The sequence below is a fragment of the Sceloporus occidentalis genome, unplaced genomic scaffold (assembly GCF_023333645.1).
Source record: "Sceloporus occidentalis isolate IW3139 unplaced genomic scaffold, rSceOcc1.0.p SCAF_151, whole genome shotgun sequence".
Classification (NCBI taxonomy): Eukaryota; Metazoa; Chordata; class Lepidosauria; order Squamata; family Phrynosomatidae; genus Sceloporus; species Sceloporus occidentalis.
Window position 1 is genome coordinate 838384 of NW_028317131.1, and position 24951 is coordinate 863334.

The 24951-nt window shown below is 41.2% G+C and overlaps 1 protein-coding gene across 1 annotated transcript; it reads left to right on the forward strand.

The window, feature by feature from the left end:
- The first annotated feature begins 7279 nt into the window (after window positions 1-7279).
- Window positions 7280-24844, forward strand: RAB38 (RAB38, member RAS oncogene family). The gene is made up of 3 exons (XM_089500309.1): window positions 7280-7481; window positions 16728-17008; window positions 24692-24844. The coding sequence occupies exons 1-3, from the start codon at window positions 7280-7282 to the stop codon at window positions 24842-24844; spliced, it is 636 nt and encodes a 211-aa protein (XP_089356435.1).
- Window positions 24845-24951: the final 107 nt, after the last annotated feature.

Below are 24951 nucleotides of genomic sequence, written 5' to 3' on the forward strand. Positions count from 1 at the left end.
CAGAGAATTAAGCTTCATTAGCGGATCTCCCCTCCTCCCCCCTCAATTATAGCCCTCAAGCTCAATTAAAATGCACAGAAAATCATTAAAACTGTCATCGCTCCAATCCTTTGAAAGAAAAAGCGTATCTAAGTTAAAACACTTTGCACGCTGTTTTCTTTCATTTAATTTGGAGAGTCACTCTACTGACCTAGAGAATAAATAAAGATTTAAGATTTTTCGTTAACTCTTTGAATATCAGAGAGTAGTATGGTTCGGTTCGGTGCAGGGAAGTAAAGGCTGTCTATTTTTATATGAAAAAAAAACAACAACTCCCATGTTACTCAGCCGGGACAAGGGGATTGTGCAACACAGCTTTTGAATTTACCTGTAGGCTGCCGGTATTGCAGGGATTGTGATTCAAACAACAACGTTAACCAAGGTGTGTGTGTGTGTGTGTGTGTGTGTAGGGCAGGGGGGGCTCATTTGTCGCACTAGCCCTGTAATTTCCACGGTTAAATAAAGGTAGAAAATACACATTTCCACCATTATGGCAACCTTTTTTTTTTGCACCTGCTTTTCCCATCACCATAATCGTCATTTTGGTTGAACGTGATGAGCTTAGTTGTAGATTACAATTTATATGAGCCATTTTTTTTTCTTAAAAAACCCTAAAACGATAGTTAAATAAAAGCTTTATATATATATATATATATATATATATATATATATATATATATATATATATATATATACGGTTACCCCTCCCTTAACATTAGCAGACAGTTTTCCTGCGTGCTAACCATTGATTGCTCAATACCTGCTTCTACTTTTACTTTTGCCACATAGGTTACCATGGTAACAAGCAGCCACGCTCCATGGACCGCTGGGGAAGATGGGTGCCAATTATCTCCCGAGCCCCACTACAGCGTACAAAAAGGATTTTCTGCAGTTGTCAAAAAGCGAGACACCTTGTTGACATCCCGGGTAGACTTGTATCACAGATGTGGCTGGCCCTGAAAGGGTTACAGGATCATATTTCCAGAGCCCAAAATAGGGAAAGAAAATCTAAAAAAAAAAAAATAAAAGCAGCAGACGGGAAAAAAACCAAAGATTTGTTGTCGACGTATCTGGCTAAATGCGATATGTATATTCTAAGCACTCGCATTTAGCTCCGGGCCGGTCCTGGTGAGACGGATTCTCAGAATTATTTCATTTCTTTTTCCTACCGGGTCTGGAGGAGCAAAGACTGAAGTATTATATCCGACCAGACTGGAGCGGGGTTAGAACTCCATTATATTATGCTCATCAGGGAGTTTTCTGCGCTGCCGGATATTGCCGGGACCTCTGCCCTGTAGCCGCTTTACTGTTGTCCTCCATCTTTTTACACGCTTGCTCTTACTCGTTAGGACTAATTATCAGGCCGATAAGTACCTGGTCCTCTTAGACTCTATTACTCTTGTGTTGTCTCTAATGTGTTCTTGAAATGATTTGTGCTTATTTGGCCTGTTCCTTCCCTTACCCTGCGAACCACCTCAGCTTGCCGCTGGCTATGATTCCCGCCTGTTCCAGTTTATGGCTATTACCTTGCCTCTGGTAGTTGAGGGGTTCCTCCTGCTGTATGGGCACGCATTATGCTACTTTGGGACCTTAAGTCCTGGTGTTCCCTGTGGACAGGGCTGGACAGGTAGTCCTGGCACGCTATGGTTTTATGCTCACTGGGCATGTCCAGCAAACATAACAAACATACGTCATTCATCCTTGGTCAGGCTGTCTCTTTAAATATGTCAAATTTTGCCTCATTCATAATTTTACTAGAAGAACTGAATTGTCATGCAGTACAAAAGCAGACACAGTGGAACAGCAACTTCAAATGAAAACAAAATAATTTAAAAAAAGATAAATAGAGAAAAATAATAGATAATAATAATAATAATACATTATTTCATTTTAAAAGCTGGGGGACACTGATTATTTGTAAAACCAAAGACAGGAGTAAAAACTATGAAACTGCAAGAAATGTGAATGAAAGCCTTAAAAGTAACATTTAAATAATCCCTTGACATTTCCCTGTTCATGTGATTCGTCACACTGACGGGGGTCAACCTCAATGTCATGTGAATGTCTGATGCAAACATGGCAACATATGATGTTTCTACAAAAGTGCTTTCTTTCATGAGCAGGTCAAATGTTCTCATTCATGCGCGTTTTTTTAAATACCTCTGAAGCACCACACACCGGATATTTGTAAGAATGACGCGCTACTACGGATGCATCAGCAATAGTATCGGCAAAGTGCATCATTTCACCACGTGGACATATTGGTGGAAGTCGTGCCGTTTTGTAACGTTCTATAACAGTTCCCCTTCAATCTGACGGGTTTGTTAGGCTTTCTCAAAGGTACCCAACAAAGGTCTTAGATAAAAATGATTTGAATACCAGAATGAACAGAAGGGTTCTGTATCTTTGAGAAAGAATCAGGATATTCGCTGATGCGCAAAGAGAATAGCCGAAGCCAGAGTGTAAAAGGTGCTTCCCCGTCATCTAGGATGGAATCTCTCACACCATGTTTCCTGCTTGGAGCCAGGGCCGGCCCAAGGCAAAATGCCGCCTGGGGCGAATTTTAAAATGCCCCCCCCCCTTATCTACCCTTCCTCTCCCTCCGTCCCTGCCGCGCCCCCCCCCCATTATCTACCCTTCCTCTCCCTCCGTCCCCCCCCTCTACTTACCTTTCAGCAGTTCTGCGGCGAGTCTCCCTGTTCGGTCTCGGTGCCGGCTATGAGGAAATCTTCCGGCACTCAGCATTACAAGCCGGCACCGAGACCGAACAGGGAGACTCGCCGCAGAGGAGAGAGAGAGGGCCGCCGAGCGGGTACTGACAGCTTGGTAAGCGAAAACCACATTTTTTCAAATGTGCCGCCTGGAGCGGTTGCCCCACTTGGCTCCATTGTCGGGCCGGCCCTGCTTGGAGCACTCCTAGAATGTCTCCCTAAGAGAGAAGGGTCATCTTACTCACTGAGAGGCAGCAGGGGACTTCAGATGGGGCAATGGGGGTTTTGAGATGACTTTGGCACTGGGGATATTTAGTAGTTATATAAACCTATCCTACTACAGCCTGGAATGCATCACTTTAGTCCAATCTCTACTTGCTAGGTATGAATGAAATATTAGGCAATTATCTTTTATAACGTCAAAGTGTTATACATATATATATATACCTGGTCCGTAACTTTCATGGGGCAACAGTGGAAGCTGCCCATGCACCACAAGGTGAGGTGCATGCTTGAGCAAGGCCCTGTGGCTCCTTCTGCTTTCAGAAGCTGACATGACTTCAGCATGGGGCAAATCTCCGACCCTACTCCAGGCACCAAGACCCCAGATGTCGGCTCTGATGTAGATTGACAGAAAGATAGATGCGTAGACAAGGGGTAACAGTCACGGTTGCAGGGGTCATCAATTGTGCCACTTGTCCCTCCCTTGAAAGGGGTAATACCTGCAACTAGCGGCACGGAGAACAGTGGGTGCAGCTTGCTCCAAAACCCTTTAACAAAAGCCGGTCCGACTTGGAGGCAGAAGCAGGAACGTGCCGGGGTCACGTGTGAAAGGAAGCCTCTGGGAAGGTAAGGGTTGGTGGCATGGGCATCCACAGTATTTTTTTAGGGGAGCATCATTTCAATGTCATCCAACCCTTTTTGACATTTTTCATGAAGGTTCGGGGGCAAATCTGGCACTACGAGACATGTGGCTTGGTGACGTCTGGTGGACCTGAGGACATTTTTTCACCAGGGCCCTGTGATTTCTAGTTAAAGTCCACAAAGTTCCCTGTCTACGAGACCGAGAAGTCCGAAAGCAAACCTACAGTCTGATTTCAAATATTGTTTGGAAAACCCATTCGTAAGGCATATTTTGTTTATTCTTCAGCCTTTTTGGATTAAAATCAAGCAAGAAAAGTATGCCGCTGAATTCGAAAAGTGGTCAGAATCCGCCGGGGTGGTTTTTATTCTCCGAGTCTCTTGCCCTCCAGCCAAAACGAAAACAGCGTTATCTCTTCAGTGTCTCGGTAACTTACAACCAGCAATTGCTTTAAAAATGTTCCCAATGTCATTTGGGCGATTACTTTAGCTGCACGGTCCCTCTTCTCCAGATTCACGTCTCCTTCTGGTAACTCAAAGCGTTTCGTCAGCAGTAAAAATATTTTATCGCTTAATTCAAAGCTTAATGTGACTGCGTGACTGTTCCCCATATAAACGTCTTCAAGACGGATGGAATCCCTGTAAAAAAAATATATATATCGTTCCTCTAAAATTATAGCGGCAAGTAAAACGGTACACAACGTAACACCGGTGACTATACCGAAGGATGACCTCTATCGCGTAAGCCTCTGCATTTTTTTTATTTTTTTGGGTGGAACTCTATTGAGAAATTTGTCTTTTCAACAAAATCTCACCTCCTGAAGGATTCCGATTTATAAAAGGCAGAGAAATGAGAACATCCAAAGGATGAAAGAAGGTCTAATCCGCTCTCCTTTTAAGTTTGTTGCCACGGTCAGTAATTCACTCAGGAGGCTCTCAGGAGTCATGCTCAAATTCTTGACATTCATCTAAATGTTCTTAAACACGACTCAATCATCTCTTATGCTTTATAGACGTGGTTACTGAACAAACGCCTGCGCAACTTAAATACTATTTATACACTAGAACACATTTTAAAAGAACGCTCCGGTCCCCTTTTTTACCCTTTAATGTGCATTAGAGTCCATTAGAATACAGAAACATAGAATTTGACTCCAAATAAGAGTCTTAGCCGGTTCTTCGTCTTTTCTTTATAGTCAGGATAACCGTAAGATGTGCATGTTTGAAGAGGAACTAAGATCAAAGATTTTATTTATTAGTATGAGATTAAAATATGTTTTCAAAATGTTTCTTTCTTAAAACACTTCTAGTTTTCGTATAATGTGATGTTTTCAGGCCTATCAGTCATTTGTATGTGGTCTAGTTCTGGAATCTGAGCCCCAATCTACTAGACAAATACACTGACTCATTATGGTAAACAATAGAACAACTCAGTCTTAATCACCCAGTCGGACCTTTTGAGCAAGGGAAATCTATGGAGGAACGGACTTCATTAGCATTGCCATAAAGCATCAGCTCAGTGCGGTGTTTGAGCAGGGAAAGTCACCCAGAATATCACATGACTGACAGCAATGGCGGCCTCCAGGGCTGCAGATAAAGGGAGATTATTGGGACGAAAGGACATTACGGTATACAGCACTGAGTTTTATGTTTAGGTTGAAAAATACCAATGCTGGGAGGCTGCTCCACTTATCTACCATCTTTTCAGTGAATTAAAACTTTCTTACATCTAAGCCTCTGACCCTCTGGTTTTAGATTATGACCCCTCTTGTTCTAACAATTCTCTTGATAAATCATTTTATATTCTTAAATGTTTCTATCACATGCCCTCTCTCTTCTCTCCTCCGAGCTTTACATATTGAGATCCCTTTGTCTTTCCTGATAAGGACCATCCTTCAAACTCGTTGTGGCAGCCTTTCTGTGAACTCTCTCAAGAATGTCTATATCTTCTTCAGGCAAATAATAATTTCAATGGGAGCAGCCAATCAATGGCATGAATTGTCGGACCACAGAGGAGGCGTGGCACTGCAGCTCTGGAGCTGCAGCTTCTTCATAGGCTAAGCATTTAAAAAAAAAAAACAAAACATTTAAAAGACTCGGTTCGGGGGACCCACTTTTTTTTAAAATATATTTCTATTGAATGGGGGGAGTTGCTTGGTAAGCATCAACTTTCAAGCTTTGATAATACAATCCATACAGCTCAACATGTAATCAGAGCTACAACTTGGGTGCCTACCAGAAGAAAATAGACAGGCAGGTCTAACGTAACACTGAGTGGTGGTCAACATCAGGACCAGCTCTTTTATTTTTGGTGTGATGTGTTAAACATTGCAGATTCCGTCACTTACTAAATACTAATGTCTTTTTCTAATCTTACCTCCTCTGGATAGCGTTAACTGTTTTATGAATCAACTTTAGTTGTGAACCCTTCATAGAGGAAGAACTTGGGGGTAAAGCACAAAGTCTTCTGAGTAGAGTGGAAAACTTTCTCTGTAGTCAGTCCTTCCCCTGACACTATATGTTCTTTAAAAATATACAGAAAGGGGAGCGCACAACCCCAAAAAATATAAAAGGCACATAAATTCAGATTCCAGAGTTCTCTGTCTTTAAGATCACTCACACAAAGGCACTTTAAAGTCTCGTGTATCATAAACCAACTATGGAATATGAAGTCAATGCAAGTTGTCATGTGTGGCCATTAAAAGCGTTCTCCGATTCACCCACAAACTGGAGGAAAATCACTCAGGGCAAAACAATGAGGGCTCCCAAGCGTGGACATCACTCTGCAACCAACCGAGAGACATCCCTACAGTCCTTATTGATGGCGGACTGGAATTACTGAAAAATGCATGAAAAATAAGGGAGGGATGGATCAACAAACTGAGCCAGTGGAGTATTCTGGCCTAGGAGGGCAGTCACTGTACCAGAGTACCACAGTATAATATAATGGAGCTCCTGTGGTGGCTGTCACGCCGATGGGCACTACCCTCATAAATGCAACCCTGACTCGAACATTGGACTTAAAACACTGGGTGGGGGGGCATCTGTATCCTAAACTCCTCATTGGGTAGCTCTATACTTTATTGTATTTACACACTTTTCAAAAATCTACATTCCCTATGTTTCCCTAACAAATATTAGAGATTTTGTTTTTTCCTAAAGAACAAATCTGATGCAAAAGTGGTCCTATCACCATAGCAACCACTCCATTGCTTCCTGGGGCAAGAAGACAACTTTTGCACCAGAACGCCTCTTCATAATGAATAAAAAAAAAATAAAAACAATAATAAATCTACGACTTAACTCCCCGCCAATTCTTAAAATGTAAACCGTGATAGCTACATTCCATTACAGAGTGTAGACACTTGATACATTTGTGATCACACTTATTCTAATATGTTTGCTGCTCTCTGACTTTTTTTTTCTCACTTCCTTGATGAGATCTTATTTCTCTTTTTAATAATTTTTTTTTTCTTTTTTTGAAACGTTTCAAGTCTTTTACGTTCTTGGTACATTTTTTTTCTTTTTTTTTTCTTTTTTTTTTTTTCCTCCTCGTCTTCTATTTGTGATCTTCTCTGCCCTTTCCTCCTCCCTCTCCTTTCCTCATGACCCTGGCAAGATTTCACCAGGGAGCATGGGATTAGTTTGCAAGCAGTTTGGGAGCCAAGATGCAGAGCCACCAGAAAGAGCACCTTTATAAGATCCTGGTGATTGGGGACCTGGGTGTCGGGAAAACCAGTATCATCAAACGTTATGTCCACCAAAACTTTTCTCCGCATTACCGAGCAACCATCGGGGTGGATTTCGCCTTAAAAGTTCTCAGTTGGGATTCCGATACGGTGGTACGGTTACAACTGTGGGACATTGCTGGTGAGTAATGGCACGATCTCCTATCCGCAGGCTAATTACGTACCTTTCATAAAACATCATTTATTTGATTAATTCCATTTTGATGAATTTGATGATAAAAGCGACTTGATGTATAAAATCTGGTTTTATAAGCAGCTGCTGCAGAGGACGCAGCTACTGTAATAATCTCTTTGATTTAGGCTGCATGCGTTGATAGAAATAGAAATTCTGCGTTTTGCTTAAATCATGGCATTTTTGTCCAAATTCAATTTGCACCTCTGTATATTTATATAGCGCCGGCTGATTCCGTAGCGCTGTTGCAATAGGGGGACAGTGGAAATATTAAACAACGACAATTTAAAATGACAACGACATTAACACACATTAAGACGTAATGGTACAGAAGGAGAAAAGGGCCCTGATCCCGTGAGCTTACAATCTTTTTGGTTGCACGCCGGAATAAGCATGTTGGAACGCAAGGGGTTAAGCCAAGAAAAGGCACATTCTTATCCGATGGGGATATCGCAGTTAGGAGGCTGAAACAAGTAATCGGTAAATTAGTTCACAAGAAATGTTGAATGTCTCACCTCCCGTACACATTCCGTTAGCTCTCGAGCACCCGAGGCACCTTGTAAAGATTCTCTGCGCTGAGAAACGGGGGTTAAATTCTATATAAAGTGCTGGTGTTTGTTCTTAATGAAAGAGTATTCATGTTACTGGGCCTACAAACTATTTTGTGTAAATGAATGAGGGTAAAATAGCACTGTATTTATCAGATAGGTACTGTATATTAACAAGGATTCTATAACCCCCAATATCTGGGACATAAACGTCTGGACAGTGGTCTTTTTTAGGCACAGGGCTTGCGCATGTACTGAGCACTGAGTACCGCGCACGTGCACAGCTCATTTGTGTGCATTCATTCGCATTGAGTTCGCACTTAGGCATCAAATTAGGGCAGGGTGCTGCCACACGAAATGTAATCTGGACCGTCATATATATATATATATATATATATATATATATATATATATCCATATATATATATATATATATATAAAACTGTTGGATATGCAATGCAAAATAGCACTCAGAAATATATATAATATATTGTGTGTTTCTTTGATTAAAGGGACAGTTTACGTTCCCTGATAGCCCAATCAAGAAGAATATATATTAAATTAATTCATAAAAAAATAAATATATAAGCTCTTTACTGAGCTGAAAGGTAAGCAGCTCCCCGCCTTCTCATTGGCTGCATGAAATCAATGGGAACGCTTCTGCATAGATGCACGGGGGTCTCATTAGACCGCTGGCTGCAGTTTTCATCAAGCCAGCGCTGGAGTAAATATATACAAGTGTATTTGGCCGAAAATATATCTCATTCAGTAAAAATAGCCGGGGGCTGGGAAAGGTCCATATGGGGGATTCTGCAGAAGGGGGGGGGGGGGAACAATGGAAATGTAAAGGGTCCGCTCAGCTATAATATACATTAATTATACGTAGAATGGTTGAAGTGTCGTTTTAAAAACATGTCTCTTAATGCTATATGGAATCGTCTAGCTACGGTGTCTATATTGTATATGGTCACAACTCCCACCACTCTCAGTCAGCTGGAAGTGGGCGATTGTCTTTTTCAACAGCTGGACATACAGCCTGGACACAGGACGTTGGTTATGCTTTCACGTGTTAATGGTTGTAGGATTTTTTACTACAAAAGCGGTGAAGGGGCTTATTGGGTTGCTGAGCCACTGTGGGCAAGCTTGATGGCGCGGGGGGGCGGCGTCGCGGCACTCTCCGCCCGCTTCCTCTCCGCACCGTCAGTATGACCGCCATCAATGTTGGCGGGACCATCCACTGTCATCACGGGACCGCCAATGACGGCGGGACCACCTGCGATATTATTTGGACTGCCCACTGACGCCAGGGGGACCTTCTACGTGCATCCCGCAAGGGGGGGGGCTCCGGGTAGCCAGACCCCGAAAGTCCCCAAGTATTGTTGAATTGAATATGTGTTGTTCTATGAAAAATAGGTAATTTCTGTCAGGTACACTTAAATGCCATGTGACAGTAAAAAAAACCCCACTCACTGATTAGATGTTGCCATAGAAACGCACTTATATGATTACACTTTCAGAGGTAAGAGTAACATGTCAGATCTGCTGAGGTTTTTTATATTAGATAATGACAATGAATATGGCAATTAAGGGAATTTCTCTGACATAGTATATAGACCGTATACCGTTGCATCTACTCTCCTTTTGATCAGGTTTAATAGTATTTTTCCTTTTGGACCACCTGTGTAAAAGTATGCAGTCCCAAATGTATCATTGTTTGGGTGACTTTGAAACAATCCTGTAGCCATGTATTGAACGTGAAACCTGGGTCACAAATAGGGCTCTATTCACTAAATAGACAGCTGTCAGGAGAGTTTTGATGTCCACTATCTCGCTTTATTATTCGTTACATTTATTCATATAGCGCCAGCAGATTCCGTAGAGCTGTATTCATTATGAAGGGCCAACGCCGGCAGGTTTCTCCACCAAAAAGGTCTGTGCTTGCCCTGTATAATGCATAATTCAATGGGTGAGGAGGACGCTCACCGATTTAATTATACATTATGCAGGGCCAGCCAAGCTCTTCCTGCAGCAGAAGTTCACTAGGTTTGGATTTAGATATACATACATTAAGGAGGACAGTTATGATACCACATTTCCATAAGTCTCTACCTACTGTTCTCTAACAGGACCCTATATAATAATATAAGCCCTTAGCTGCTCTTCTCAGTAAGGACACTATGTATTTTATTTTATTTTTTGTAGAGAATCTGTATTTTTATTCAATTATGTGATTCTCCAGACACTTGTGTTGGGAGGAAATTGGTCTTTATATTATTATCATTTTAGTCCATGTGAACTTTTGTACCAATATATCTAATTTTGATTAAAAAAATTTAAAAAAAAGTTACAGTGAATGTAAATAAGTATAATTAATAGTAATGAGTTTTAATCCTCCAAGAAGAGGACATTCTTAAAGAACGGACTGATCCTAGCTGGCATGTTCTTAACGTTAGTTGTTTTAAAGTTTTATTAAGACCCCTGGAGTTTAGCCCAATCTAATCTTATCCAGATCTTGTATGTGTGTGTCTGTAAATCCAAGTCCTCTTCAAGATTGGAGGCAGCAGGGAGATGGTTTCCTCCTGTACAATGTAGACTTGTTTGAGATGCTTGAAGTCATGTGCTAAAAGATCATATGATGCATTCTTCATGGTCAAACTATAAAATGCAAAGTTCTCGGAATGTGATAACGAATATGCCCTTTAGTGACCACACGTCATTCTCATGGGGGGAAAATGCAAACAAAATTATTTAATAAGCTATGATAACGATATGTATTAAAAAAGATATATTTTTTGAAAAGTGTTAGTAAAAGCTATCTTAATTCATCTACCTTCAGTCATCTACCATTCATTCATCTACCATCATTAATTCATCTACCAACAAGAGCAGGAATTATAAGATGAACACTAAAATGTGCGGAAATTACCATTTGCAAACATACATAATAATTAGGCTAAATGGAGATTGATCTCATATGTTTTATTAGATTTCTATCCTGTAATATAGCTGCCAACTTTCCTGAGTTTTCCAGGACAGCCATGTCAACTAGTCTCATTTCCAGCTGTATGATGTCCCAGCAAACTTTGGGGATGTCAACATCATTTTGCCAAACTGGGTACCATGTCGGCAGAAAAAATGGTAGAGCTGGTGCGTTCTTTGGTTACCCTAATGTGATACATCTCCTATAAAAACCCTATGAAGGTCATGGATCTCATCCATTCCGGTCCACTCATCCGGTTACCAAAGTTTTGTGATCCCTAGGTTAGTAACGCATGCAGGTAACATGGAGCTTTGCCCTGTTTCCTCATTACATGTTAACCTCTTGGTATGTGCATCTTAATATGTGCTACTGTGTTCATGCTTGGAGGTTCAACATCTAGGTGCCTCTACGTCTACCTCATCGCCTGTTGTTGAAGCTCACCCATCGTGATGTTCCCAAGCATCTTGACCCCTCTGCCACAAAATTTAGGATTCTAATAGCTGTTTAAAAATAAAACTTTGCCAGTGCTTTAGCAAAAACTCAGAGCCCTTAATTTTTTTTGCTTTGATTAATGCAAATATTGGACTGGAAGCTAAGTTATTTCATACCTAGACATGGGAGTGGGGGGCACTTCTTTAGCAGAGAAGTCCTTAGGACTTAGAAACACCGTGTGAGCCTCAGCCACGCTGATTAGCGCTTTTCCCGTACCATTCCGCATTCTTCTGGGGGATTATGTTAGGTTTGGCACACAGGTGTTACTATGTTTCACGTTTGTTGTGTTAAACTGAGTCACTAATAGCCTATTAGCACGTTCTAATCTCCTGCTAATCGGTGCCATTGTTTTTTATTTTTCATTTATAATGTCTATGCAGTGTGAAAGTTTAATGAGTGAATAATTACAGTCCTTCGATTTTCGACGTGTGATGCTGGCTTTCTGTTGCTCCTGCCCTTAGAATAATACCGTCTCATTTCTTCCTCCAAATTCATCCCCCTGTACTGTATGATTATAGACCTGACTCAGGGGAGCACCCCAGCCCCCACCTACCACTTACCTCCGTGGTCGCCATCTATCATGCTGTTATGATGTCACATTCTGGTGTGCGCTACATGGCCGGCGCAGAATGAGGTCATAATGGGGGCCGCGCACAGTGCTCCATTGGTGATAATGGACAATGGAGATCTCTGATCTCCCCAACTGGCCCAACCAGAAGTTGCGTTTTCCCTCTAGATGCCAAATATTACGATAAAGCCAGTTGTTGTGTCTGTTTTATTGTAACCATCGTGGGTTACGTATAAAAAAAAGGATTACGCTTGCAATGAGATGGTCCAACTGAGTGATAAAATTTGTCGTGGGATTAAAGAAAGTCCAAGGGGAAGCATGTTTAATAAAAAGGAAGGTGAAAGACCGAGGTGTAATGTGATAAAAGGGTAATAGATGCCTGGAATAGATTTCCAGTGGAAGTAGTACAGACAAGCACAGTAAAAAAATCAAGAAAGTTTCAGATGTGCATAAAACTATCATAAGGATCTAATAAGTAAAAAGTGATTAAAAAAGGCTGACTAGTTAGGCCAATTGGTTGCATAAGACCACCCGTGTTAGACTGTATTGTTGAATACATTAAGGATATTTTTTTAACATTTTTAATGTATAAAATTATGGATCACATAAATAATTTAATATATAAATATACACCATTAATTAAAAACTTCAGAAACCCCCCCCCACACAATTTGTACCCATGAGAGTGCCGCATACTGATAAGTGCAAGCTTTGCATTCCCCGGCATTCCGACGCAGGGAATTCCGTAAGTTTTGTACAGCATGTGAGAGAGATTACATGCATGAGAGCTCTGTATGCCAGAACCGCAAGCTTTGATCTTCAGACGCCGCAAAGGAAAAAAAAAATTCTAATCATCAACAAGTACAGGTATTTTGCTATTATTTACAGGTTAAAAAATGATCAGCAAATGATTCTGTCTTGAAAAACGGGCATTGGACAGACAGGTATCAGATATAATGCCAGTTTAAAGACATGAACAATAGAAAAGTGTTAAGCATTACGTATAAAAATATAATAAACTTACCAAATAACAAAGAAAATAATAAATAAATAATAATAAATACTTTTTATATAGTTATTTTTTTTCTGACATTTTTCCCACTAAAGAGAATTAGACGCTAAGCGCTGAGTTGTAGGTTGAGTTGCGGTGAAATGTAAAATTGAATGTTTCTATATTAGTTATGATTAAAAAAAACCTCAGTGTTGGAGAAGCTTCACTTCCTAGAAGGGCTGAATTGGCCAGGTGGGCTTGCATCATTTGTCCCAAAACCTATAGCAAGGACAAGAGTCCTCAATGCACATAATCTACACCTACCCTATACAAACTGATTGCTTAAAAGGAGCACAGAAAGGACACACTACGCGTGTAAATGCTGCCTTAAGCTTTTTTTTGTTCTGATATACACCCTAGTGGCTATAGGTGGAATTACAAGCTAAACACTTAAAAGAATGCATAGGACAGTTGCGTGATCGCTTTACATTTTCATGGTGTCCACCTTGAATATGATCCAACGCTAATTTTAATTTGCCCCACACCCACACACTTACTTATGCAAAACATACCCAAATCAGTCATTTTAAAGCAGAGATTTACATTTATTTATATAGCGCCAGCAGATTCCGTAGCGTTGTTACAATCAGTGGGATACATTTAAAACCCACACACAATAACAAACTGCTACAAAAGGAGAAGAAGGCCCTGCTCATGTGAGCTTACAATCTAGTCCGTGGTTGAGAGGGAAGTGACTACAGAGTTACCTTTAAAGTTCCAACAGAACTGCTACCCTGTTCATCTCCACCAAGTTCAAAGCCTAAAGATGTAATTACAAGACCCCCCAAATCTAAGAATTTTAATAAAGATTGCTGGCCTTTCTAACAAAAAATAGCTGTTAGCCAATAGAAACTTCCTAAGTAAGCTGAGACCCCTGCCATATTAACCCTTTAATAGCCCACTGTGAATATTCTATGTAGTCACTGGGCAAATGGGTAAATCAAATGGCCGTAAGACCGATACCCATGGAAAACTTGACCTGTCATTATTTAAAGATCTACTTTTTTTTTTCTACTTGAGTCACCTGCATTCAAGCAGGGATATCAACCATGACATACTGGTCGCGAAAGCACAAGTTGGGAGTTTTATATAGGATCACAGCGGCATAGAATAGCTCTGGACTGTGTGGCCCCAAGAATCTGCCCCTTCACCCTGAGAATAGATTATCTGGAATTGCAGTTTTTACCCCAGTCTTCTCTTAAACAGCTCACAAATTTCAGTCAAGAAATGGTACATTTTTGCATACTTTTGTAGACAAATTGTAGAAAAAAACCGAGAATTTTACCTAATACTATTATTATTACTACTAATTATTATCAGCAGCTATAATTCAGAAATATAATTTTTTTTATTAAGTTAACTTTTTCAATTTTACATTTTTTCTTATAAATCTAAGTCTCTACTTATTTGACATAATTTAACGCCACTGTTCATAGCATTGGTAGCTGAACAAAAAATAATTAAAAAATAATTGAAAAAAGACTAGAATAACACAGTACCGTATACCAGCTCTATATACATATATATATACACACACACACACACACATATATATATATATATATATACATGGAAGGACCCTATATAATATGTAGATATATCTAAACATTGAAACATATTTATAAATGATGTTTTCTCCACATAGAGGATTTCTGTCTAAATATTTTGTAAAAATAAAAAAGTATCATAATGAAGACATTGTTGAATAACACATGATTTTAATGCTTATCTGATAAATTCTTTGCGATCATGGGACTGACTTACAAACGGAAGACGGTTATAGGAAGTAAAGTTCAGACCCTACAGTATTTTTATTTGTACTTCATTTTCCTGTTTAGCTCTGAAACACAATTCAACATCTAATTCAAATACTTTATATACAGCGCTGTGAGAAAGTATTTGCCCCGTTCCCAATTTCTTCAAGTTTTGCCTATTTGTCACTTAATGTTTGTCATTTTAATGTTTCAGATCATCCAATTAATTTTTGCATTTGCATTATTATTGATTAGTCTATTGAGACTAATTGTTTCCTTATTGGACTATAAAGGTTTTTTTATATATATATATATATGTTTTTGGAACAGTAAAGAGTTAATCAAAAATATTTATCACCCCATAAACTTAATAACTGGTTGGGCCATCCTTGCGGGTAACAAGTGCAATCAAACCTTTGCGATAACTGGCAATGAGTCTTTTCCATCGCTGGGGAGGAATTTTGGCCGCTCTGCTTGGCAGAACGCTTTTGACTCCCCAGTCCACAGGATATTATCCCAAAAGTCTTGGGGGCCATCAAGATGTTTTGCAGCTCTCCCATGTATGCCATTTTTGCATATTCTCTTTCTTTTTGTGGCATTGTCAACAAGGCCCTTAAAGGACAGCTGTAGGGAAAAACATGTTTCTTTAAATCTCTTTAATAACAACATAAATACTGTAAAACCTCCACACTCACTATATAGGACATGACAGGCGCAACATATATAAATATGATATAAACATATATACAACATACCAAACAATAAGTCATTGTCCACAACAAATAACACACAATATAACCTTCACACATTCCCCACATGACAACACATAGACAATGACCCCCAAGTAAATTATAACACATAAACCTCACCATACCAGTGAGGTGCACACTAACATACCAAACCAACAGTAGGGGCATACCGAGATACCCCTACCACCGCAGGTTCTGAGCCACAGACCAGCTCGAAACCTACCAAACGAACCAACCGTACCAACCAGACAACCATAACCAACCAAAACATCCCCATTCTACCCCCCACCTAACCAATCCAGCCACACCGCTGTGACCAAGCGAAGCCAAAAGAGAAACGAAAAACAGGGAGGGAGGGTGGGACAAAAACAGGTAAGTGGCTCAAATTAATTGTGACAGGATCTAAAATGTCTGCCCATTTATACCTACACCAAAACCCCACCTACTAAAAACTAACACCAATCCCCAACCATTAAAACCCTAGAGCCCTCTTCCTAGCTCTGTCAAGGCCTGTTCCGCTAAGCTGCGCTGCTCCTCTGGCTACACTCAACTGACTAGATTGTAAGCTCACAAGATCAGGGCCCTCTTTTTCTTTTGCATCAGTTTGTTATTGTTTGTGATTTTAAATGTATTCTACCGGCTACGGAATCTGCTGGCGCTATATAAATAAATGTAATGCAATATGCAATGTAAAAAGAAGACCAAACATCTCGGACCTGCCTCCCGCATTTCATTTGAGGTCCACTTTCTGCCTCTTTTTGCTCAAGTGGTAGGTCGAAGTCAGCACATACATGTATCAGAATGTAATGCTTTATAACAAATATACTTTCATTGCTAATAGACATGGTGATGAACAAAAACAAAGAACATTTTGGGGATCATACATACATTTGGTCACTAGAAGGCTAGGCGCCCAGTAGAAGTTCATGTCAGGAGACCTAAGAAACCCCTAGGCTTCAATGCTTATCTACTATATGAGCCCCTGTCCTGAACGTACCAAGGAAAATGGAAATACATAAAAATATGTTAATCACTTTAACTTTCTTATGATAGGCCAAGAACGGTTCGGAAACATGACAAGGGTATACTACAGAGAAGCCGTCGGAGCATTTATTGTATTTGACGTCACGAGGCCGGCAACGTTCGAAGCTGTGACGAAGTGGAAAGAAGATTTAGACTCTAAATTGACTCTGTCTAATGGTATTCCCGTATCAGCCGTGCTTCTGGCCAACAAATGCGACCAGGGAAAAGACGGCCTTAAGAACAACGGTGTCAAAATGGACCAGTTCTGCAAGGAGCACGGCTTTGTGGGATGGTATGAAACATCAGCAAAGGTACGGTTTTACATTATTGCATTAAAACCGCTGTTGCAATATTAATGAGGATGACAACAGTTTGAATTTATCATACAGCCAAATAATTGCTAGTTGAACCTGAAAATGTTTCCCAATGATTTTGTCAGATTTATGAGCGTTGGGAAGCATATTGAGCGATGTATGGCGCTATCATACATTTAAGTACAAAAAAAAATAATAATGGTTGAGTATCATTTTTCTGTGGCTCTACAAGAATGGTTATTGTTGCCCCAAAATACCCACTTGCCCCCCATAATTAACATACGAACTAGCACACACGCAAACATTAACACTCACTCTAACACACACTAAAACACACTTGGCCCAGTATTGCAGAACCTGATCAGATCACCACTTTGTGGGACAGGTGAGCAGCTGACTCCCATCAGAACGTCGAGGCCCTGGAGCAACCGGTGCAGGGCCTTGAGAATGTCGGGTCCCTGGAGTAGTTGCTCCATGTGCTCCGCAGTTAATTTGGCCCTTTTCACACTAAAACATACACGCTCTATCACACATAACAAAACATACCTCATGCCTCACTCTCTTATACCTCATCTCAGACTGGCCCCGACCCTAATAACTCAACCAGTTGCCACGGGTATCCAAATTGAAGTACCGTTAATTTTTTCGTATGATAATTTATCTTTCAAATCATCAGCCACCTTGGCATTGTTATATTTTTTTCTTTAAAAAATCGTCCAACAAAAATAAAATTTATTAAAACTAAGAATCCGGTTGAATCCGGCAAACCCCAGGTGTCACGGCCATTCCTCCCGCAAGAAGCTGGACTAGTAACTTTTGGCTTATAGAACATTTTCCATCCTTGCAGCTTTACCAAGCAGTTGCTAAAAGTTCTGTAAAAGTGCACAATATGACAAAAATATTCTCAAACTAACCACTCAACCTTCTCAGAACAAAAAACCTCCAAGGAATATTATTGAAAAAGTTCCTAGGGTTCTTATTGCAGAGAAATGCTTAGCTGGAACGATCGATACCGGCAGCCGGTGTTATAAACCATGATGGGTCTCCTGTAAAACGTCCACTCTCTTTTCATACGTCCCACTACTCAAATGCTACGGCTCCTAAAGTTTTATTTTTGAGCAATTCTATAGATTTTTATGTGTGTTGTATATAAAAAAGCCAAATTGTACTTGCATTGGTAGTTGTTATGGGTTCGATATGCTACATAAGAAGAAAGCTTTATTCCTATATACAGTATATTTCCCAAGCTTGGGCAATAAATGTACTTATCTCTTATTTTTGCACATTAAGTCGGGGAGTCAACCACTGAAAGCAGCTCCCACACCTACGCACTGTGTGACTTTATAATTCCACATGAGCTTCCAAGGACCTACTGTATAATACGTTGATGTAACATTATATTTAATTTAAAGATCCAGCCTTTGCATTTTAATATGGATCCATCAAACCTGCAAAAAAAAGCATGTGCCTATAGAGGAGAAGCTGCAGCTCTAGGCCCTAGGCCTACACACAGCGATGCATTTTGGCCTAGGCTGAGTAGACCTGGGTCTAGGTCAGCAGGTCCGACAGTGTCACAAAATCAGGGGACAGATTGCTCTCTTGGTGGGCAGCTGCTGAATGGGCTGGTTTCAGGGGGAGATCTCTGATCTACCTTACCGACCCATTTACACTATGGAGGCCTGTGCCCCACCAATACAGGTCTCCTTAGACTGTAACCTAAGGGTCAAAACTAGGGCAGCGTCAGAGGTAAATACGTCTCTGTCCTCAGCGCATTGCTTCCTCAAACAGCCAATCAGTTACAGGAAACTATACGAGGTAGGGGTGACAGACAAAATGTACCCTAACCTAATGACACCTGCCCTTGAATAACCTCCCAAACTCCACCCCTTAAAATTAGAAAAATGCTGTCAGGCCTAGCCCTACTTGGCATCCCAGTCAAGGCCCACCCTGGCCCATTCTGGCCCCCATGGGCATAATTTTTGTGCACGTGCATAGGTGGATCTCCTTAGCCCTTGGAGATGAGGCAGGGTGCTCAGCCAAACAACAGAATCCCTCCATGACCACTCGGTCATGAAAGTGCATACGATGGCTGGCGTGTCCCTTTTATGTGACAGCGTTTATTGCTGTATAACTGGTTCCAAAGCTTGACTTTAAAATATGGTTATTTACATTTGTTTTTGACACACTGCTCCTGTTTCACCCCTTCGGCAATAATGGCTTTTAACAGAATATTAATCAGCTTAGTGGAATTCCATCGTTTTCAGTCAATCAGTGAAAATTGCGACTATTGCTAGAGGCAGCAGATGAAGGATGGAGTCCACAGGGCGCCAACCAAAGCAGGATAACTCTTTTAACCACGTGCTTGGATTTCTAGTAGAAATTGTAATTGGCATACCCTAAACCAGACCTGGGCAAAGCACGGCCCGCGGAATAGCTCGGACCGGCCCGCAAAGAGTGTCCTGGTGACTCACCAATGAGTCCGGTGTCAGCAACGGGAAGCAGCGAAACTATGCACTCCGAAGCCTTGTTCATTTTGTTCACTTCTGTGCTGTGCTAATAGTTATTCAGGCCTTACTTATTCAAGCACCTCTACCAATGACGTAGGCTTGAATAACTTTATTAAACAGCACATAAGTTAACAAAATGGACAAGGCTTCGGAGTTTGTAGTTTCACTGCTTCCCGATGCTGAGTAAGTGATGCCACTGTAACTTCTGAGTGCCAGGATGCTCGTTGCGGACCTTGGGGAGTGCCAGGACAATCGTTCCACGCTCGTCATTGGTAAGTGTCAGGACTTTTCCCTTTGCATTGTAATTACAATAATAATAATGCTAATAATATTCACTTTTTAAGCTCTCTTCTTGGGGCAGCTCTCTGTGCCCTCTCGTATGTTGGTCTGGCCCTCTAAAACCATTCCAATTTCTCATGTGGCCCCATGGGAAAATTAATTGCCCACCCCTGCCCTAAACTATTTGAGATATAGAAAGTGTGACCTTCGAATGAACAAAAGATACATCACAAACTGGATATGACCTATTCCACCTTATTTTTTGTTACTGCTCTATCATGATGTCCAAAGCTGAAAATCTGAGTTTAAATTTGCTCGCTTGCGCAGGGAATTGAACCCAAGAACGCCATGGCAGAACCAGTGGCACATTGTGGTAGCCCTAGGATGGAATTTCCAGGGGATGGCAGCCAAATAACCGTGGGTAGATCACCTCCAGATTGGTTGATCAGGCTTCTTGGTACTCTACTGCTCCATGCAAGGTCAATGATGGTCTCCTTGTAGGAGATACTAGCCGTGACTAACTAACTATATTTAATTTGACCCATTGTACAGTGCTGCAGAACATGATGGCGCTATCAAAAACAATAAATATTAAATTGCTCTCTCTAATTTTTGTCTTTGACATATTCCACTTACTGTAACCACCCAGGGTCGCCAACATTTGCAATTGGGATGATTTATGGACACAAAATGTATTGAATATTAGTGAATTTAGGCTAAAAATAATAAAATAAAATGTTCTTTTATTTAATCGTATTTTGGAAGGAGTTTTACAATCTATAGAAATAAATGCTAATAAAATTTAGGACAAACACAACCTTTTACTAGATGTTTTATGTTTAGTAGATATTATGCAAATATTAGACTAAATAAAAATGTTATTGCAAAAAGGCCATATGTTCCAGATCTTTACTGGATTCCACCTTCCCCATTTTATGGGAACAGGAAGGTCGCAGGTCTTTTTTTTATAAATGCATACCTTCCAAGTGTCCATGTTCAGGAGGGACAGTCCCTCCTAGGGACCCTAATCACCTCCTCTGATGCCCCCTTTTTTCTAAGAGCTCAGAAAGTTTGCTGGCCCCAAAAGCCACAATAATCCCTATAGATAGTAACGTCTAGCGCCCTTGAGGCGAATCCAGATCTCTCATGCGTGTACGTAGCCAGGCCCGGACTGGCCATCGGGCATTTGCCCGGTGGGCCGGGCCGCATTTACTTAGGGGCTGATGGAGCTGCAGCTCCAGGCCCCTACCTACGGCCGCATTAACGCAGGGCATAAGGGGCACCTGCCCCTTAAGCCCGCCGCAACTGCAGGTCCGCCACTCTAGGGGGCCGGGAAGTCCCCACCAAGGCCGGCCTTACAGGTCTGCGGCCGCACAGGGTTTAAATAAAAACATCAGGTTTTTTTTTCAACTTTATTTAACATCCTCCATGTGGATGGAGGTTGTTAAATAAAGTTGGAAAAAAAAACCTGATGTTTTAATTTAAACCCTGTGCGGCCGCAGACCCCTAAGGCCGGCCCTGGTGGGGGCTTCCCGGCCCCTTAGGGCAGGGCCGACCTTTGGGGTGTGCGACCGCACAGGGCGCCACACTCCAGGGGGCGGCGGGGGGCGGTCCGCACCGGGTGCCGCTCATCAGGGGGTGCCGACTTGCGGCACCCGGCACTCCTCCAGAGACGGACAGTAATGTCCGCCACTGGAGGAGCAGGCTCGCAAGGGAGCGGTATCGGAGGTCTTTAACAGACCTCCGGCTCCCTTGAGTAATCACTCAAGGGAGCCGGAGGTCTGTTAAAGACCTCCGATACCGCTCCCTTGTGAGCCGTGCGGCAACAGCTGCTGTACGCCGGGGTCTGTTGTCAGATCCCGGCGCACAGCACTGAAGCCGCGCCCACCGCTGTCCGTGCCCTCTGACCCGGAAGAAGACAGAGAAGACAGAAGAACTGAAGAAGAGGGAAAGAAGAAAGGAAAGGTAGGAAAGCATTAAGTGAGAGTGGATTGGTGTATATGTGTGGATTGGTGTATATGTGTGGATTGGTGTATATGTGTGGATTGGTGTATATGTGTGGATTGGTATATACGTGTGGATTGGTATATGTGTGTGGATTGGTATATGTGTGTGGATTAGTATATACGTGTTGTGTGGTATATGTGTGTGGGTTGGTGTATATACGTGTGGATTGGTGTATGTGTGTGTGGATTGGTATATGTGTGTGTGGATTGGTATATACGTGTGGATTGGTGTGTACGTGTGGATTGGTGTGTGTGTGTGTGTGTGTGTGTGTGTGTGGATTGGTATATATGTGTGGATTGGTGTATATACGTGTGGGTTGGTGTATATACCTGTGGATTAGTGTGTGGATTGGTGTGTACGTGTGGATTGGTATATGTGTGGATTAGTATATATGTGTGGATTGGTGTATGTGTGGATTGGTATATATGTGTGGATTGGTATATATGGGTGGATTGGTATATATGTATGGATTGGTATATATGTGTGTGGATTGGTGTATGCGTGTGGATTGGTGTATACGTGTGGATTGATGTACGTGTGGATTGGTAAATGCGTGAGAGTGATGGGTGTTATGCTGTACCATTTCCAATGAATTTTTCATTATATAATTATGCTCTAAAAGTACATCATAACTCCCATCATTCTATACTGTTCCATACAGTGGCAGAGCTGGGAGGCAGAGGCCTTGCAGCCCCGCCGCAGGACTCCTGAAAGGTAAGTGAACTTCAAAGAGGGAGAGGGTAGATAGTTAGGAGGGGGTAGTTGCGGCGGGCTTAAGGGGCTCTGCATTAATGTGGCCATATAGGACCAGCCAGTCTGGTCCTGACTGGGCCTATTTTAAGGTGGGGGCCTGGAGCTGCAGCTCCATCAGCCCCTAAGTCAATCCTGCCCTGCCACAGGCGCGGTCGCAGTTGCTGCTTGCTCCGGCAACAAGGTAAGTAGGGTGAGGGAGGGGGGTGCAGTGAGAAGTGGGGAAGGGGGTTACATAGTGAGAAGGGGCAGATAAGATGTGGAGAGGGGGTAGTGTGAATGCGTATATGAATGAATGAATAAATGTGTGGATGAATTGTGTGAATGCGTATGACAATTAATGAATTCATGTGTGGATGAATTGCTTGAATGATTTGTGAGACTGCATTAATGAATGTGTTAATGATTTGTGTGAATGATTAAATGCAAAGATGGTACATGAAGGGTGGGCTTTAACAATAAATAAATAAATTAATATGGGCTGCTCAGGCTTAAATGCCCGGGCCTATTTTTTGTCCCAGTCCGGGCCTGTACGTAGCGCCTTAGTAGTCATTACTCTGCTGGTTTTTGGGTCCGGTTTCTTGTGCCGCGTTTCGCCCTAAGCTTGAGGCCGGAAAAACTAAAATTTTAATTTTTTTTACCATTTTTCGGACCCAACCCTCTGTCTCCTTTTTGTGGGCAGTGGGGATCATGGACAGGTTATGGAGGTCCTCTGATCCCCCCATGCTGTGAAGGTGGCAGTAGACCCCTATCACAGCTTCCGCGTGGCCACCTTTCACGTCAATAAATCAGAGCATCGCGAGGGGTAAAGCAGGCGGGTGGTCCAAACCCTGGCCCTGTCTCCATACGTCTTCAAACAAAGGAGTCCGGGTTCCCATATTCTAGTTAGATTTGATCATTTTCTGCAATATTTTTAATGTTTTGCATCACGTTTAGGGAATGTACTGCAAAACCTGACATCTACAAAATATATTTACATAAATCAAATATATCGGAGCAAAAAAAATCACATTAATTTTATTGCTGTAATTACTTATTCAAAATATTACACTATATTGAGTGCCACAAGTATAGCACATATCATTTATACTAAAAATGTGCAACTTGGACTAGTGATGACGGGGCGGCCCTGTTACTTTAAGGCCAGCTGCCTCTTAACGGTGAATTTGCCCGGTGTGCCAGGTCCCGATATCGGAGACTGAACAACGGCTTTATCATGCGGTATTATTTAGACTTAAATTCATTCATTTAAAGAATCGCTCCAGGATATCTTCCTTTAAAATGTTTAATAAAAACTATTTTAAAGTTTTTATATATACTTCTGCTTGTTCTGAAATCTTGAATACACTTTTTCTTGCAGGTGGATTTTCCATAAAGAAATAATAATAATAATAATCATGCATTTTTAACCCCATACATCGAAACAAGTTCCTTCTATTTTTCTCATTTTCCTTATGCCCTTGTAAGTCTTTGAGGTTTTCACCATTTTTCCCCGCTTGCCTTTACTTAGTCTATACTGGAATGCCCTCCTTAGTTACATATCTCCCAAGTGTCCCTGTATAGTAAGGACAGTCCCTAATTGTGGTCCACATCAGCTTTCTAGGAGCTAGTGTTTGATTGGCATGAGTGTATCACGTGCCCTACAGCCCCTTTTTCTTAATGCCTTACCCAGTAGGTCATACATTGCATAGAACATCATAGTAAAGCCCCACCCCCTAACCACACCCCCAAAACAAAAATTTCCTTATTTGGTCATTTTAAACAAAATATGTATATAAGCAAAAAAAAGATTGAAAACCCCATTTGTAGCAGGTGTTCCTGATCCATGGCCACCTTACAAACGTACTATCCAAATCATTTCAGTAATCTAAAAACATTTTAAAAATGACCGTGTTTTTTTAAATATATATATATATGTTTTACATCATAAATAATCTTTTAGTGGCTTTATCTCTAATTTGTAGATGCAATGAATGTCTGAAAAAAAATCTTAATTCAATAAATCTATCTATCCCATAATAAATATGACTTATGTTCTTCAATTTGAAAAAACGTGCCGTACAATCGAAATTCTATTCTCTTTTCCAACTTAAAGTAGTAAAGCTCAATAGTTTTCTCTCTTTTTTTTTTTTCACAGGAAAATATAAATATTGACGAAGCCTCAAGATGTCTGGTGAAGCACATAATCGCAAGCGAGAGTGATTTAATACAGCCGGTGGAATCAGATGTTGTAAAACCCCAGATGAGTTCCTTCAAAATAGCTAATTGTTCTGCTTGCTTTAAGTCCTAGGGGTTATTCCCTGGCAGATCCGGTCAATAAAAATGCCAATAAATGCTCTCTGCTTTGCAAATAAACCTTCTGATTCACGTCTCGTGCTTAACAGAAAACAGTAGATG

Excerpts from the sequence above, each read along its gene's own strand:
- RAB38 (XM_089500309.1), top strand. The coding sequence starts at position 7,280 with ATGCAGAGCCACCAGAAAGAGCACCTTTATAAGATCCTGGTGATTGGG. Across the intron at positions 7,482-16,727 it reads ACAACTGTGGGACATTGCTG|GCCAAGAACGGTTCGGAAAC; the intron begins GTGAGTAATGGC and ends TTCTTATGATAG. Across the intron at positions 17,009-24,691 it reads GGTATGAAACATCAGCAAAG|GAAAATATAAATATTGACGA; the intron begins GTACGGTTTTAC and ends TTTTTTTCACAG.